The sequence below is a fragment of the Herpailurus yagouaroundi genome, unplaced genomic scaffold (assembly GCF_014898765.1).
Source record: "Herpailurus yagouaroundi ecotype Mexico unplaced genomic scaffold, PumYag 163, whole genome shotgun sequence".
NCBI lineage: Eukaryota > Metazoa > Chordata > Mammalia > Carnivora > Felidae > Herpailurus > Herpailurus yagouaroundi.
This window is the reverse complement of record NW_024412404.1, coordinates 30,288,740-30,306,371: the sequence shown is the minus strand read 5'-3', so window position 1 is coordinate 30,306,371 and position 17,632 is coordinate 30,288,740. Positions and strand designations below refer to the sequence as shown.

At 54.1% G+C, this 17,632-nt stretch overlaps 1 protein-coding gene and 1 long non-coding RNA gene across 2 annotated transcripts in view; one reads left to right on the top strand and one right to left on the bottom strand.

Moving 5' to 3' along the window:
- Positions 1-956: 956 nt before the first annotated feature.
- Positions 957-6,699, top strand: LOC121036969 (uncharacterized). Its single transcript, XR_005793549.1, has 3 exons — positions 957-2,547; positions 3,646-3,794; positions 4,134-6,699. It is a non-coding gene; the product is annotated as an uncharacterized LOC121036969 (long non-coding RNA).
- RASGEF1A (RasGEF domain family member 1A) overlaps positions 3,638-17,632 on the bottom strand; it is a 33,617-nt gene continuing 19,622 nt past the window's right edge. The window contains exons 2-13 of the mRNA XM_040485820.1: positions 14,189-14,389; positions 11,579-11,701; positions 9,338-9,475; positions 8,247-8,468; positions 7,621-7,695; positions 7,185-7,277; positions 6,621-6,723; positions 6,454-6,533; positions 5,518-5,709; positions 4,587-4,710; positions 4,094-4,166; positions 3,638-3,788 (exon numbers count right to left, since the gene is read on the bottom strand). Of these exons, the coding sequence (XP_040341754.1) occupies positions 3,764-3,788; positions 4,094-4,166; positions 4,587-4,710; positions 5,518-5,709; positions 6,454-6,533; positions 6,621-6,723; positions 7,185-7,277; positions 7,621-7,695; positions 8,247-8,468; positions 9,338-9,475; positions 11,579-11,701; positions 14,189-14,389 (1,449 nt within the window). The 3' untranslated portion in view covers positions 3,638-3,763. The remainder of the gene's footprint in view (positions 3,789-4,093; positions 4,167-4,586; positions 4,711-5,517; positions 5,710-6,453; positions 6,534-6,620; positions 6,724-7,184; positions 7,278-7,620; positions 7,696-8,246; positions 8,469-9,337; positions 9,476-11,578; positions 11,702-14,188; positions 14,390-17,632) is intronic.

The window sequence follows — 17,632 nt, the reverse complement described above, 5'->3', positions numbered from 1 at the left end:
GAGAGTATTGTAATTTCATCTCAATCTTAAGAAAATGGAAGCTTTAAAAGACAAACAACTTTTCCAAGTATACCCTGCTGAGAACTGGAAACTAGGATTCGAATCCTAATAGTTTAACTTTTGATTCCTTGCTCTTATGCTTATCCTGTCTTGCCTCCCTGGGGAAGAGGACATTATTTTTATATATAGGTGTAATGGGTATATATTTCACAAATAATCTTAGTTTTGTCACAGAAGTCTCTATGGCCTTAGGAGAGATCCTTAGCTTATTTCCTGTCACATGATGCTATAACATAGATTTGTTCTTCAAATGTGTGTGTGAAGTGAAAGGCAGCATTCAGTCATCATGTGGAGGTGGTAGGAGCTGCACACCTTGCTGATCGCTGGCCACACAGCTACGCAAGTGGCTCCTACTCAGAAAGCCAAGACTGAGGGCAAGACGGATGCCAATGGTATAAGGTGAGAAAACAGATGGGGCCCGGAGGAGCACAGAGCACCACTCACCAGAGAAGCTGTAAGGGGACTCTGGAAGAATGTGTGCGAGCACAGGACCATAGTACATTAAAGGACGTGCACTAGTGACGTGGAGGTTTGATGTGTGCAAAGCAGAGTGCACCTGGGAGAAGTGAGCTGTACCTGGGAAAGGTGGGCTGTGAGGATCAGCAGAGGAGCTTCCCAAACACTCTGGACTCCCCAACCCCGTTTTCCCCTTTAGTGAGCCTGCAGAGGGACTCTGAGATCAGTTTGAGCAAGTGCCCAGTGCTGCTAATGCTGCCATCAAAGAGCCACACCTTGAGAAGCATGCCTAGGGGGACTACTCTGTGGGTGCAGGAGCACCACAGCTAGCCAAGAGAGCTCGCCATGCACTTCCAGCTCAAGCTCCACGGCCAAGGCACACACTGAAGGATGTGCTGCCCCTTCTTCAGCTGAGGTAGGTAGAAACGTTCAAAAATGACTTTACCAGGAAATTAAGAATTCCATTGAATCATAAAGACTGAAAAAGTGTCATTTACCCAAAACTCACTTGTGCGTCCTCATAGGTGTCCTCATTGCTCTACAAACACCTAAGCACCTATTGTGTGCTGTCCATAGGCCACTGGAAGGACAGCAGGTGACAAAGCCCCACAGGCCTAGCGTTCTGTCCAGTACAGTGGCCACTAGCTATTTACACCTCAAATTAGAAATTCCATTCCTCAGTTGTATTGGCCACATCTCAGTGCACAGATGTAACTAGCAGCAATGCAGATAGAGAGCACACCCATCACAGAAAGGTTTCTGTTGGGCAGATGGCAGACACTGTACACGTTGAAAAATGAGCCCGAGTTAGCTCTGAGGGAACAGGGTAAGGTTCAGTGAACTGTAGAGCAGATCTCGTCCAGCCTGGGCATTGTTGACAGAGTGGCAGTGGGATAGGCTGGAGAGGGACAGGTGGGAGTTTGGCTTCCATTCCGGTGTCTCAATGCTTTTCTTTCAATTCCACAAACTCTCATGTGCCTTTCAACAAATCCCTTTTCTTTAGTAGTCTTGAAGGTGACTCATCACAACAGAAAGAGCCCCCATCTAGAACTGCATTCTGCAAACTGTTCTACAGAAAGATGTCAGCAGGCGCCCCCAACTTCCCTTGCCCCAGCAGAGCCCCACAGAACCGACAGTTCTGACTAGTCCTGTAGTAAAGGAGCATTTACAGTCTTATATGGGTTAAGTTTCCCAAACTTCTAGGACCATGTGATACAATCAACTAGTGATACAGTTTGGGATCTTACCTTGAGGAAAGCAGGACCAGAACACAACTCTTCTACAACTTGGTCTTGTTTTGCATTATTTATTTGAAGCCCTTTGTCAGAATGTGTTGTGTAGGTGGGAGACCCTTGCTCCTTCTTTGAAGGACCTAGACATCCTCACACCTCTTTGTCAGCAGCCAAGCCATCAGGCCTCACCAGCTACACGCAGAGAGCAGGCATGCAAGGGGAGCAACATGTTCTTTTATTGATGCAAGTACGTCCAGTCACACCAACAACTGACATCCTGTGTTACGGTACAGCTTTGTACTCAGAGTTCATCTCAAAATACCAAAACATCGTAAGGTGTGTATCAAATTGGGAAAATAAAGTAGCAAACATAGACACTGTATCAGGTAGGTACTAGGACTGATGACCCCGTGGAGTGCACACTGACATGAAAGCTCCTTAACTCGCAAGACAAAGTGTTCTAACGTTGTATTCCAAATATATATTCTCAAGTTTTTAGCCTTTCTGTATCTCAAATACATAAACAAGGCAATATGTACTACCAAGATACAATATGTACTATCTAGAACATCTGAAAAGTGCAAAAACACTGTGACAATACAGTGTAAATAATCTTGTTCCACCCAGGGCTGAGGGCGACGTCCATATCGGATTGGGGAGCCACCCCTTCCTGAGGCCTCACCTCCACATCTCCAGGCTCTCCTAGGAGCTTTGGGAATTAGCAACTAACTGACCCATCCTCACTTGGGCATCTCGGCTGCAGGCTCCTGGGAAGCCAGGCATACGGAGAGAAACAAGGGTGAGTAGTTCTGAATCTGCTTGTGCAGAACGAAAGCCCTGCTGTGAGGGAGAGTCAGAGCAGATGGCCCACCTCTGGCTTTTGAGGGATCAGGACTTGCCCTCCCACAGCCAGAAAGACAGAAAATGGAGTGTACTCAAGTTTGGGTATGGAAAATACCTCCAAATGCTGGGTAGTTTTCTGTGAGTGGGCTCCAGCAGTCTGGTCTGGCTAATATTCTGTTTCAGATTCCCTTAGGGGAGCCCCCACCCAGAGGGAAGGAGGAGGCAGTCTGCTAGAATACTGCTTTGTAAGTTGCTTCTTTTCATTTTGTACTGGAGTTTCAGGAACTGCTTTAAATGTCCCTATCCTCAAGTCTACTTTGTACTCTCTTCATTACAGCTCAGTGTACCTTTCCGTTATAGCCTGGGAAACAGACAATTCCACCACACCCTCCCCCCTTACATTTATTTTAGATTTTCTCTTTTCCTAAAATGTAGTTGAACAATTTGCCAGACATATTCCAATGGAAATATGCTGCCAGGTATCCCCCTGCCCCTCCCCGACCCCCTAAATCCCTGATAAAGGAAAATGAAAATGTAAACTTTGGAAAGCCTGTACTCAGGGTTTGCTTCTAGAAGTATGCAAATGAGGCCCCCTGGCCAGCCAAGCCCTTCTTGCTAGAACCTCTCTGGCCTAGGTTTTGAGGGCAGGTACTTTGTGGCCCAGGGCAGAGCTTTCCTGGCATTTCCCTGGCACTGGCTGGCTGAGGGCTAAAAGAATAGAGTGGGAGACCAGCCCTCCAGTACTCTCTAAGGCACTAACCCCGACATCAGAGACACTGGCTGGAAGGGCGTCCAAGCAGGCAGGGCTCACATTGGTTTTGGTTGGGTTTTGTTTTTTTTTTTAATATTTTTTCGTAAGATGTTAATAATCAAAAGTAGAAAATAAAAATCTACATTTCATTAGAATAAGATGTTATCATGGATGCCATCTCCCATGATACTTTCCCCACCCTCCCCGAAGCAGGGCCCTGCCCTGTTATTTAAAATAAACAAAAAAACTTTTGTAAGTGCCAAAGGTTGATGCATGAAATAATTATTTTTTTTCCCATAAAAGTTATATACAAAATGGACCCCAACCAGTGAGGCCTCCTCATCTCAACCCTTATCAATCAAGATTAAAACTCAGTGCATGTGTGTGCTTCGTCCAGCGTCTGCAGGCTGCATCCGTGCCTTCAGGCTCTGTTAAGGAGAGTCGTCCTAAAGGTAAGCAGGGCACAGAGAAATGGTCAGGTGGTTGGCAGGCCCTTCCCCTGGGCAGGCAGAAGGCAGGCCACGCTATTTGGGGACAGCCTGGATTCAAAGATCCGGCCAAGAGGGGAAGGGTCAGCGACACTCAGACCCAAGTCCTCAGCCTCCCACCGACTGGCAGCCTGTGTAGAGACACCCCTGGCCGCCTTTCAGAAGGGCAGATCCATCACGCTCCCCAGTCCTCTCCCTTCCAGCAGACTTGGGCACAGGACTGATCTCGGGGGCTCACAGGCCCGTCCTGGGGGTTCTCCTACCTGAGAGTCTTCCAGCTATCCTTCTCCATGTGGTTTTCAGGACCTTCACTTTCAAAGGAGGCGATGAAGAGAGCTGAGAGAAGAAGCCCCTCAGAACCCACGTCCACATGCAGTCAGTCTGCCTACCACACCAGTTGTCCCTTCCTTTCTAGGGGTACAACTGGGCCTGGGAAGGGACAGTGACTTCTGGTCTGGGCCTGTCCACAGGTCTCTGCTCCCTGGGGTTCTAGAGCTCACAGTTTGGAGACTGAGAAGCTTCCTGGTTCTGCAACACTATCGGGGCTTCCAGAGCCCCATCTCTCCTTGTTCTCATCCTGTCACCTACCCACAGCCCACCCTCACGTACTCAGCCCTGTGGGCTCAGCTTCCCCTGTGATCAGGCCTGCCTCCCAGGGCAACCCCCCAGGAGAGGAGAGGCCCTGGACATGGGGAGTCAGGGTGACATGTACAGTGTAGGGAGGTGGGTGTGCTGCCCTGGGGAGCCGGGCCTCACCTTCCTCGCTGTAGATGGGTGCCGTGAGCAGGTAGTTCTGAATCTTCTTGTCCTTCTCGAAGGGACACTCTACCTGAGTCCATGTCATGAACTCATGGATCTGTCTGGAGATTTCCCAAAATTTCTGAAGGCACAGAAGACCAACTGGATGTTCATTTGTCACCTTAAGCTTGAAATCCTTGGTTCGGGCAGGGGACGTAGGTTCCGGTTTCATTCTGTGCCCCAGCAAGATGGGACGGTGACCCTGCTCAGCTGACTTTGTGGCCACGGCAGCACTTTATGCAGCATCAAAGCCAGTAAGTGTCCCCAAGACCATTCGGTCCTGCACTTTGCCTAGGCCCGAGGCTGCAGCAGGGTCTGTGCCTCCCCCGTGCAAGACCCCAAGAGGGCCCCATCGGGGACTCCAGGCTGAGGCAGGTATGCCAGCCATACCCAGCACAGCACCACCAACCTGAACGTGTCATGATCTCATTCTCTGGGGAGCTGTAGGGGAAACGGGGCTGTCCAGTACTTACCTCACACAGGTAAGGGGTAGAAAAGAGTTATGGATTCTTACACAGGCCCCCATAACCTTTGTCCTACCTTCCCACCGTTGGCCAGCTACCCTTGGTTTCCATCTGGAATTCTGCCTCCTCCCTGCTCAGGTACCTTCTTGCCTAAAGCCTTCCTCACTCCCAAACCCCCAGAAGTAGCCCTTTCTCTGTCTCCCTGGTGGGGTCAGTGTTGGGGCCACCCTTAATACTTCACAAACAGCACACATAACCCACCCTGGAGCTTTCAGTCCTAAAGGCCTTTCTGGAAAGGGCCACTGCTTTTCAGCTCTAGTAGCACAGATTCTACCTGCCCTAGGATAAGGCTGAGAGGTCTGTTCTGCCCTGTGTTGGGACAGTCTGGCCCCCCTCCCCTCAGGCCACAAGGGTGCTGAGCTCACCTTAAAGTTAACATGCCCGTTGGGCAAGTGATTGGTATGGATTTTGTGCAGGAAGTAAATGTCCTTAACGAAAAGGTTGAATACAGGGATAACAATCTTCTCTCTGCTGCTGTTGGCCATCTGGGACCTTTGAGTGGCACCCTGCAGGGCAGTGCGGTAGTTGCAGAAGTTGCTGGATGGGTCCATGTGGTGCTGTGGGCAGACAGGAGGACCTGGTTGGCTGTGTTCTCCCTGTACGCCTGACTTGTTCAGAATGCCCCTTCGCAGAGCAGGAAACAGCGATGGGGAAGGCATTTCCCTGCTGGGCAGCCCTGGACTGTCACCAGAAGAGGCCTCCTTTCTGGGAGTGAGCACCTGGCTGAGTACCGGGTTTGGATCCAAACATGAGGAAAGTTACAGAGAAGTCTCACAGCTCACACACACCTCTTCCCTGCCCTGCTGAGCCTGGGTCTCACTTCTTTCCTTTCAAAACCTTCCTTTGCCCTTCTACTTGGACCAATACCTCCCAAAATTGACAAGCTCCATAGGACACATTTGCAGAAAGTGGATTCTGTGATCAAATACTTCAGGGAAGGCTGCAGGTGAACCTACCCACTCTTGGGCCACCTGGATGATCCAGGACCGCAGGAACTCAAGCCAGGAAAAGGACAGCCTCTGCTTCGTCAGCATCACCCAACACCCCAGCAACACCCTGGGACCCACTTTTGTCAAACTCTTTCTTAACCACTCTCTAGAACTTGCCTTAGGCAATGCCAGTTCTGCCTAAAGTTCCAAGGGCCGAGGAGAGCTTCAGCTACCCACCTCCTAGAGCAGCCAGGCCAGCTCAACATGCCCTACACCAGATGGCACTGTGGGCAGTGGGTTCTGAGCAAGGGGGCAGAGTGGATGAGGCCCACCCCTCCTCAGGCCAATGTAGGACATGGCTGAGGTGCTTACCTCCAAGACGTCAAACTTGGCCGTCTTGACTTTGGACCACGTTTTCTTCAGCCTCGCCACAGGACTGAGGTTCATGCCAGCTGCAGGGAACAGCAGGTGGAGTCAGGGTGGGGTTAGGTAGGCCATGCAGAAGCTGGGTAGGAAGCCCCTGGGGCCTGGCCACTCACAGATGATGGCCATCATGGAGTTGAAATTCCCGATGTTGAAGCACTCCCGGGCCACATCAATAAAGAACTCTAGCATGCGGGTCCGGTGCTTCTTCTTCACCACCTGGAGAGCAGCCAAACAGCTTCAGGGTGAGCCCCCTACAGGAGTAACCCCCCAACCAGTCCCTGAAGGGCAGCCTAGACAGGAGCTACACTGGGCCCTCAGAGCTGTCAGACCCAGGGCTGGGGAGACGCTCATTGGCTGCAGAGGTAGGAAACGCAGCTGTAGCATTTTCGGTGCTGGGCAGAGGGGGGCAGGAGGGCAGTCTGAGAGTACTAAGGGAGTCCCAGATAAACTCACAGAACATGCCAGGTACACTCCATGGATGGGTGTCTCATAATTACTGTGAGATTGGCTGGAGGGTAGGGGGGAACAGGGATGTTGGTGCCCCAGCAATGGAGACTTCTGTCTCCACTTTCAAAGTTTTATCATCTCAGGGGTGTAGAAGTCAGAGCCTCAGGAAGCACTGTGGGTCCAGAGAAGGGACAGTGTCACCCCACCCATATGGGCCATGCAGCACTTACCCGGCACACCTCGGTGGCCACTAGCATGCTAAGGCAGTTGAACCAGTTGTCATAGGCCTCCAGGCTATAGGTCTTGGTCAGGTCCCCTCGGCACTGGGAGAAACACAACAGGTCACAGGGAACCTGAGGACCCTGCCAGCAGGTGCTGCCCCAGCCCTAACCCCAGAAGTGAGCAGGAACCATGGCAAAAGAGACTGAAAGTGATGGTGGGGTGTGGGCAGCTGACAGGTCCAGGTCTCCCAGGATGCCCCATCCCCGGGTTCCTGGGAACAGTGGCCCCCTTCCAGCATGCAGCACCCTGAATAGCTGTCTGCTGACCCCTTGGGGCAGGCACCAGGCCACACCCCTAACATTTGGTTGTAAGGCCCCCACCCTGCATAGGTATAGGTGCTAGGCCCACCCTAAGGCCACCACAGAGCACACAGCAGCCCCTCACCCGGTGCTTGTCCCGAGAGTCCATGTGGCTGACGATCTGCATCAGGTCCTCAGGGTGAATGCTGCTGACCCTCTCCTAGGATGGGCGAGGAGGTAGCACAGGAGGGGTGATGAACCTGCCATTCTCCGGCAGGCCCCACACTCGGGGTATAGGCCATGTTTAGAGTAGCTGTGAAGACCTTTCTGCAGGGGTGCACTACAGGCCCTCCTTGATCAGAGCACCCAGCCAGTGGGCAGGCCCTGAAATGCACCCCAGGGGTCTGCAAGACCCCTCCCCTCCCAGGGCTTCATGGGATGAGGTGGAAGTCTTGGGGGCAGTGGCTCCTAGGTGCAGGGTACCTTCTCAGCCCAGGGCAGAGGCAAGATGAGGTGACAGGGCAGGGGAACAGGCCCTCCCCCTCTAAGCCTTTCACCTCCTGGGCCAGTCCCCATCACCCAGCCCCTCCCCTATACATGGGGTTGCTGTGATCCCAGGGACCCAGGAGCCGACAAGTGAGCTTCACCTGACACCCCAGTCTGACCAGCAGGGGAGGCCCTGCAGCACTATGTTGAGAAAGATGCTGGGGGTCCAGCATTGGTGAGTGCATCCCCGCCCCCATGCCAGGCAGGGCACAATGAAACACTGACCAGCTCGATATGAGTCAGCTGCTGGGCCAGCACCAGGGGGTCGCAGCACACGCCCAGGATGTCCTTCTGAGTGGCTGGCGGCTTAGTCTTGAGGACAGACCCTTTGTCCATCGCCGGTGAACGAAGCTTGTCCCGCAGCTCCTGAAGCTGGCTCCGGGCAGCCAGCGACAGCAGCAGGCTCTGTGTCATTTGGGCAATGGCCTTCTTCACTGTGCCATTCTCCTGTGGAGGTCAGGAGACAACAAAGGTGCAGGTGTGGGCCGGCAAGGCCACCACCTCTCCAGAGAAACCCATTTCCTCTCCAGGGATGTGCCCGACTTTGAATGCACTTCCCTACTAAAACCTGCCATGAGCGTTTGGGCTTTTGAAGGTAGAATGGAACACAGTGTGGGCTTCTCTGAGTACCGTTGAGGAGGGTGGCTCAGCTGGCTGTCCTGTGGGGATGGGAACGGAGGGCCAGGGCAGGGCCAGGGGTAGTCTTCTGGGTCTGAAAACCATGGTTTTCCTAATGCTGTCCAGCTGAAATACTTTTGGCCTCCCCACAGCAGGGAGGAGAGCATCTGGAAGGGCTCCCTCCAGGACCAGGAACCTTTGCTCTCTGGGTGGGAGCAGCCCCCCGAACTCTCCCTGGGCTTTCTGAGCCCTCCAGCCAGATAGAAACTGCTGAGCACACAGAGCACTTTCATTGTGGAGACCCAGCCAGCCAGGTTTCCTGTCTCCACAGAAGGCCAGGAAGGAGCTGGGAGCCAGAGGTGTAGACGGGCTCTTAAAACCTCTTACTAGGTCCCCACTCCACTCACCCCAAGCCCAGGAAAGGTGGGGCCTGGGCTCATTCCAGCCCGTCACTCGGGACACAGGGTTTCCCACATGCAGAAGATGCCAAGGGCAAGTCTGGCCCATTGCTGGACAGCTGAGCAGTCTTGTGGGGAGGGGCACAAATGGAGCCATCCAGCAGTTGTCTTGGGAGGGTGACCGCATAGAGGACCACATACAGAGCTGTCCCTGAAGACCTATCCTCCTGTGAGAGTAGACCCCCCCCTTCCCCAGACACATACCTAAGGGGTTCTGCCAGGGTCTAAGGAAGACCTCACCTCATCACACTGCGTGACCCGGTGGGTAATGGCCTTCAGTTCAGCCATGGCCTTCTCATCCTGGAAGTCGTAGGGGAAGGCTTCTGTCCACTCCTTTAACAGCTGCACAATCTTGGCTGAGAAGGACTTCAGCTTGGCCTGGGGTGGCAGGGTGTAAAGTTACCCTCCAGAGTGGGCACAAGATGACCAGTGGTACAAGCCTCCCCATCTCCCCCAGGTCTGCAACCCCCCCACCCCCATTATCCCTCATGGGACCTGCTCCCCAGCCCCATGCTGGGGCGAGGGTTCTAGAGAAGGACATCCCCACTCTGTCTACCTGTGGCTTTGTTGTACCTGCTTGGTTTCATATTCCCCCTTAGGTCAGCATTCTTTTTCACTTAAATTTATTTTCAAAAAACTTGTCCTCTCATAACCATGACATAGAAAACTAGTTTCCTTTGCTGTAATTAGAAGTTAGCCATATAAATGACAACAACAATGAAAACCAAGGAAAATTATTAAAAATCAGAGACTCTCAGGGCACCTGGGTGACTCAGTCGGTTGGGCATCCAACTCTTGATTTCTGCTCAAGTCATGATCTCATAGTGTGTGGGTTCAGGCCCCGCATCGGACTCTGCTGGCAGCGCGGAGCCTGCTTGGGGCTTTGTCTCCCTCTCTCTCTACTCCTCCCCCACTTGCTCTGTATATCTCTCTCTCAAAAACAAAAATAAAAAAAAAATTTTTTTTTTTAAGTGAGAGATTCTTGCCTGCCCCCTCTCAGCAACAGGTTGGCAAGTGCTGGGAAGGGGCGCAGGCACTCAGAGGCATCCCTCTCCGGACCTCCTATCCTTAAAGACGGGCTGGGCACCCCTGCCGTCACCCTGGGTCCACACACCGGTAAGGCCTGAGAAGGATGTGTAAATTGCTTGGCCGCAGTATCCCAGCGGGTCTACAGGGCCCAGCCCCACACAGTCCCACACACACACATGTGCCCACCACAGCTCCCCAGCACTGACCAGCTCCCTGCCTGCCTATACCTGCCCAACCTGGACTGTTCTAGCTGCCCTGTGGGCCTCTCACCACCCTCCACCCCCACTTCTTTTTGCCCACATCTGCCTCCACTCCTGCTGAGCTGCCTCCAACCTGCCTGATTCTGGCCATGTCCCCAGCTGGTCCCCTAGTGATGGCTTCCCATGCCTTGGGGAGCCTCTCCCAGCTGGGCCCTCACTCCCTGCAGCCACTCCTCCTGGCCAGAGTCCAGTGCAGACGGCATCCAGGAGGCCTTGCTGATACTTCCCCAGAGGACCACACCCCACACTCAGCAGGAGCTAGAGCCTTGAAGCCCCTCAGAGGCCCTGCGGTGCATGTCACCATGAACACAGGCTGGCAGGTTCATGCCAGGCTCCTCTTAAGCTTCTGTCTCCATGCTGACCTTCAGCCTATAATTTCATCTCCCCAGCCACCCCGCTTGGACTTATTTCCACCTGTCTCTTCAGGAGCCTTTCCTAACCCTCAGGCTGTGCTCAGTGCCTGTCTTCCTGCATCCAGGGACTCCAGGAGCGCATCCCCGCACCCCTCCAACAAGGAGACTCAGTTCACAGGCCTGGGCTGCACACCTGCAGGGGCAGGTGGCCTAGCCTGGTGGAGGGAAGGTAGAGGGGAAAGTCACCAGCAAACAGGGATGGGACATGCTCTGCCACAGCCCAGACTAGGCTCTGCCAGCTCTCTGATGGCACCAGACCCTGGGCCTCATCTGAAGCACATGCCCCCAGGGACAGCCTATGGTTTCTTGACTATCCCGGCCGCCCAAAGCCTGGCTCAAGAAGAGACAGCAGGGGCAGAGAGCCCCATTTGAGTCACTGCAAACCACTCTGAGCAGGAGTCAGCCTGCGAGTGCTGCCACCTGACCCCCACCCCGGAGGGGTCAGTGACCCAGGTCCCACTGCCGGCTTTTCTACCAGCGGGGGGTCCCGGCACTGACCAGGATTGCTGGCAGAGCCGTCTGCCGTGGCTCTCTCCTGGAAAGGGGTGTGAGTGCCCACCAAGAGCAGTTACTTTCAGCATCCCATGAAGAGTAGTCGGCTCTGTGTGCACCCCATGCCGAATGGGGCGCCATGCCCCAGGCGCATGCACCCCATGCTGCTCTGCCAAGGAGGCCAGAGACCAGCCAATCTGCCCCATCAGGGAGGGCCCCCTGCTGGGCTCAGCCAGACCTGACCTTCTAGAAGCACGGAGACAGGCAGCACCCATCTGCTCCTTTACCTTCTCAGACCCGGTCTCCAGCTGCTGCCTCTGCTCCAGGCAGATCTGCCCCACGCGGGCCAGCAGGTCATGAGGGGGGATGAAGACCCGGGAGCTCAAGAGAAATGTAAAGATGTATGTCCTCTGAAGAAGAGACAGGGAGAGGGGATGAAGAGGAGGTCGGGCCTGTGCCGCCCCGTCCAGCTATGGTCACAGCCTGTCTAGCCACCTGCCGGGCCCAACAGCACCATCCAGCAGCCATGCCTTCTCCTGCATGGTTTATTCCACCTTGAACGTCCTTCCTTTTCTCTCACTGCCACCCAAATTCCTGCCTCCCTTGCAAGGCACAGATCAAACCCCACTTCCCTGCAGCTCCTGGAGGCTTCCCCTGACAAGCTCAGCTCCCAGCAGTCTTGCTCTGCTGGGATTCTCCCCCACCCTCTGTCCTACCCCATGGTGGGAGCTAACACCCAAACCTGGATGTTGGTGGGACTCTCCCAGCCTGTGTGAGCCCATTGCCCAGCCCACAGTGCCTCCAGGGTCAGTCTCCAAGCCTTCTTATCCAGATCCTTACTGGCCTTGCCAATGGCGGGCAGAGTGGGGCATTTTTGGACCCAGCACCCAGCGTCAGGGACTGTCACAAGCCCCTGTGCTAACAACCAGCTCTGGGACTTATGTCCACCTGCTGTACCAGTGCCCCTCTGGCCCACATCCATGTGCCCTTGTCCCTGGGCTGTGTGGTACAGTTTCTGAAGGGCCCTCATGATCTGGACTAAAAGGTGTCAGGGAACAGGGCCCAGGGCCAAGGGTTCTCTGAGGCCTTTTGTCTGACATGGGTCAGCACCTGGGAGACCTTCACACTGGCTCCTGCCTGCAGACAGGTTGGACCTAGGAGTGGGGCAAGATGCTTGAAGCTCTCCTGGGGACTCTACCCCTACATGGGTGCTGCAGGCTGGGGGGCCTGGGACCCTTTGCCCTCACCCTGGGCCCAGGGACAGGTCTTCCTTGTTCCAGCCCAAAGCAAGTGGGCCATGTTTGCTGGGAAGCACAGGCCTTGCAGATCAGGCCTCAAGGCCTTGGGCCCTCACTGCCCCCCTGCAGCCTTCAGATGCCACTTGAGGAGATCCTCCTGGGAACAGCAGGGGTTCCTCCAACCCCCAACAGACTTCCCATGCCCTGTCCCCAGGCTGTGTAGCATGGGTGCTCAGGGATCCCAGCTGCGTGGTGGCCCCCTTCTAAACAGATGGCTCAGAAGTGTGATGAATGTCACCCAGGCATCACACCTTGGAGTTCCTAGCCAAGGCAAGAAGAGAAGCCAGGGAGGAGCTGTGCATTTCCAAGGAGCACAGAGACTTGCTGGTGTGTGTGTGTGCATCCCCAGCTGCCCACATACACAGTGGAGGGGGGCAGTGGGGGGAGGGAGGGAACCCAGGAGCTTGGCAGAAAAGCTGATGCCCAGCTGGACTCTGCCGGCCCTACCTCTGCACTACCACCCCTTTACTCTCTCCTGGAAAGCAGGGGGTGATCCCAGGGCATAGTGTCTGGGGGAGAACACTGGGTAACAGCTGAGGAGGCCCCTCGGGACACACCTAAAAGAGAAGTAGCTCCTCCCACAAGGCCACAGAACAGTTCTGGGGTTGGAGGTGCCAGCCCCTGGGAGGCTGATGCTCTGCCCTAGGCTTCTTCAGGAGACCTGACCCTCAGCTGCAGTGTCTGTACCACCAATTCCAGCCCCAGCCCAGCTTTGGGAGGGTTTTCAAGTAGCATGGAGTAGACAGCCCCAGGAGGAAGGTAGGAGGCCTGACGTGTTGGGGGGGTTGTGCCAGGAACACCCAGAAACTGAGTTGGCTCCAGCACCATTGGATAAAAGCTGGAGAGTGGATGGGGGCAATTCCTCCCCGACCCTCCCATGCAAGCCTGTGTCAGACGCCAAGGCCGGCAAGCACAGCTCTGTCCTCAGGAGGGAGGGGGCACCTGGAAGGGGACTGTTGCAGCCTGGCCCTCCAAAGGGAGCAGGCAGGCCCAAGACCACTGCTGCTAAGAGATGTGCCCTCTCAGAGGCAAAAGGGAAGCCACACATGACAAGGGAACTCTTTCTGCCTGTTCTAAGAACGTACCAGTGGCATCTTGAAATGAAGAGGGGGATCCGAATTGTAGCGGAAGGCCAGTCCCGCCCACGCAGGCAGGTGCCGTGGGGTCTGCATGCTGGCTGGGCATGGCGGGGCTGTCCCTCTTTATTCGGGACCATGGCATTTCATGCATAAAACAAACTTCCCAGCTGGGTGGACCCTCACCAGGACCCCAAGGCTCCAGTCTTACTCCTTAGGCTCTTCCCTAAGGACCCTGTTCAGAACTCTGACCCCTGTTCCACCCCTTGTGTATCTGCTTCCTTGTGCCACCAAGGCTATCTCCCAGCTGCCTGGGGTCAGCAGGGACGTCGCTGCAGATTCCTCTCCACTGAAGGGGCAGGAGGGCAGAGCAGGAGGTAGGGCTGAGACTCCCTGATGGCCTGCCTCTCCCATTGCTCTGTCCAGCTCTGTCTGGGCCTCCCTTCCCATCCCCGAAGCAGCTGCCCCTGGAACCTAGGTGACCCCGAACAGTCCCACCCATCTCCAGGCCCCAGGCACTTACATCCGGGTAATAGTCCACTGTGGGGACCAGGTGCTCCATCAAAGCTTCTAGGGACCCAGAGATGAGGCGTCCCTCTTGGAAGACGAGGTCCCCGGAGCTGCTGGCCCCACTTCCTCGCTCCCCCATGCCGGGCAGCACCTGTCCACTACAGCTGGGCCCAAGTATGCTGGAGAAGACGACGGACGTCTGGGGCATAGTTTCCTGGGAGAGAAGAAAGAGGCGTCACAGGCCTGGTCACCCACAGCCTGAGTGCAGGTGCACAGTGAGAGCCCCAGCAGGGCCAGGAGGGGCACCCCACCCAAGGGTGGGCATTGAATGGCAGCTCAGATGGGCAGGCAGATTCCTCAGCAGCCCTACATTCACTGAGTGTCTGAGAAATATTTCTTGAACACCTGCTCCACGCATACCAGGCCTCATTCCTAGAACCTAGACACACAGAACCCTGCCTCCTGGGGTCACATCCCAGTGGAAGAAGAGAAACTATGGGAAAAACAATGCCCATAGGAGAAGGATCTGGAGCATTTCGGGGTGGTCACGGCAGCCTCAGGTAAGATGGTGTTAGTCATGCAGCTGCCCGGAATAAGAAAGGAACATTCTAGGTATAAGAGACAGCAGGTGCAAAGGTCCTGAGGCCAGTGTGTGTGGAGGGAAGGAGCAGGGAGAGTGGTCTGAGTAACAAGCCAGACCCTGCACAGTGTGGGCCAGGGGGCCATGTGCTATTCCTCTGAGACAGGAGGCATGGAAGCTCTGAGCACAAGAATGACTTGACTCAGGGTGAATGTCACTATTTCTACTATGCGGAGACCCAGGAAGGAAAGGATCGGCAAACCAATTGGTGGGTTTTGCCATAACCCAGGGAGGGATTGCTCAGGTCAGGGGGTAGCAGAGGAGGGGAGCAGGGTCAACTCCAAATGCTGCGAAAAATGTCTCAGGCCTGAGTGATTGATCAGCACGGGAAAGGACGTGAGAGTGGGGTTTGGAGAAAGATCTGGAACTTCATTTTGACATGCTACATGTGAAGTGCCCATTAGATGCACATGTCAGACAGCAGTCTTGGGGGTGCTCAGTGGTCCCACAGTGGCCTGGCCTGGTATGGCCAGGAGGCTGAGGGTGCCCACCTCACCCCGCAGCAGAGCCTCTTAGTGGAAGTCCTCACAAGGTCTACAAGAGTCTGCAGCCCTCCTGGGCCTCAGTTTCCCCTTGCCCAGGGGGCGGCACCTGGGAGGTGCTGCGTGGGGATCAGAGTGAGGAGCGTTTGCCAGCCTGAGGCCTCCGAAGCTAGTGCCCACGAGTCTACTCTCCCTCCTGCCGGCCAGAGTAGCCTGCCCTGCTAGCTTGACCAGCCTCATCCTCTCCCCACTTAGAGGGCAGGCTAGGCTGGAGTAGAGCAGGGCCTTCCTGCGCCCTCTCCCACGTCGGGAGAGCACTGGTGAGCAGGCACCACCACCCCAGCACCTTCATCCCCAGGCCACCACGCTGCCCTGCCTCCCAGGGGCGGAGGCTACCTCCTCGTGCTTAGGGGCCTGGGAAGTGCACACACTCTCCTTGGGCTCCCGCAGCCCTGAGCACTCACCTTGCTCCTGCTGCTGTGCTGCTCCCAGCCCTAGCCTGCTTTCTGACTCAACCTGGGGCAAGCTTCTGAGCCACTGTGGCCTCAGTTTCCCCACTGTGCAGAGCAAACAGTAGCCGTGATTATTTCACTGCCATGAGAGGGGCAGTGAGGTGTCTACACAAGCAGATCTGACTTCCAGGCCACAGCACATCAGCCATGCTTCGCGTGAGAGAAAAGGGGCACTCGGCCCAAACGACCTGGCTTCCCTGCCACACACACACACCTGAAGGTTGCCTTGGAATTCTCACAAAAATCCTTCGTAAGGAGAGTAAGAACTCAAGGAAAGCCCCCGAGGCTGAGGTGTCCGTGGTCCCCAGGCTCAGCTGCCTCACTTGGGGATGGGGTTTCAGACTCACAGAACACTCTCCTCAACACGTTAGAATGCATATTCTCAGGCCCTGCCAAGTCAGAAACTCAGGGATGGCCCTTGATCTGTACCTTGACAAGCTGTCTGAGGGGTTTCTGAGGCTGCTCGAGTCAGAGAGCTACTGACTTGGTTAAACCCTTCATTTTTCAGATAATGAAATAGTGGGAAGAACTCAACTGAGGAAATCCTAAGAGTCCCAAGTGCAGCCAAGGTGTCACCACCTCCAGGAAGCCTCCCTGGGTTAATCCCTAGACTGCTGACTGCAGGACTGATCATTTGCTTTCGTGCTCTCCTGTCTAGCCAGAACCCAGCCCATTAACCATTTGTGGGATAGAATGACAATGGTGGGCTCCCCAGCAATCCTTATCAAAATAACACCAGCATTCTTCACAGAGCTAGAACAAACAATCCTAAAATTTGTATGGAACCAGCAAAGACCCCAAATAGCCAAAGCAATCTTGAAAAAGAAAACCAAAGCTGGAGGCATCACAATTCCAGACTTCAAGCTGTATTGCAAAGCTGTCATCATCAAGACAGTATGGTACTGGCACAAAAACAGACACTCAGATCAAAGGAACAGAATAGAAAGCCCAGAAATGGACCCACAAACATATGGCCAACTAACCTTTGACAAAGCAGGAAAGAATCTCCAATGGCACAAAGACAGTCTCTTCAGCGAACGGTGCTGGGAAAACTGGACAGCGATGCAGAAAGATGAACCTGGACCACTTTCTTACACCATACATGAAAATAAATTCAAAATGGGTGAAAGACCTAAATGTAAGACAGGAAACCATCAAAATCCTAGAGGAGAAAGCAGGCAAAAACCTCTTTGACCTTGACCGCAGCAACTTCTTACTCGACACGTTTCCGGAGGCAAGGGAAACAAAAGGAAAAATGAACTATTGGGACCTCATCAAAATTAAAAGCTTCTGCACAGCGAAGGAAACAATCAGCAAAACTAAAAGGCAACGAATGGAATGGAAGAAGATATTTGCAAACAATATATCAGATAAAGGGTTAGTATCCAAAATCTATAAAGAACTTACCAAACTCAACACCCAAAAAACAAATAATCCAGTGAAGAAATCAGCAAAAGACATGAATAGACATTTCTCCAACGAAGACATCCAGATGGCCAACCAACACATGAAAAAATGCTCAACATCACTCATCATCAGGGAAATACAAATCAATACCACAAAGAGATACCACCTCACACCAGTCAGAATGGCTAACATTAACAACTCAGGCAACAGCAGATGTTGGTGAGGATGTGGAGAAAGAGGATCTCTTTTGCACTGCTGGTGGGAATGCAAACTGGGGCAGCCACTCTGGAAAATAGTATGGAGCTTCCTCAAAAAACTAAAAATAGAACTACCCTACAGCCCAGCAATTGCACTACTAGGCATTTATCCACGGGATACAGGTGTGCTGTTTCGAAGGGACACATGCACCCCCATGT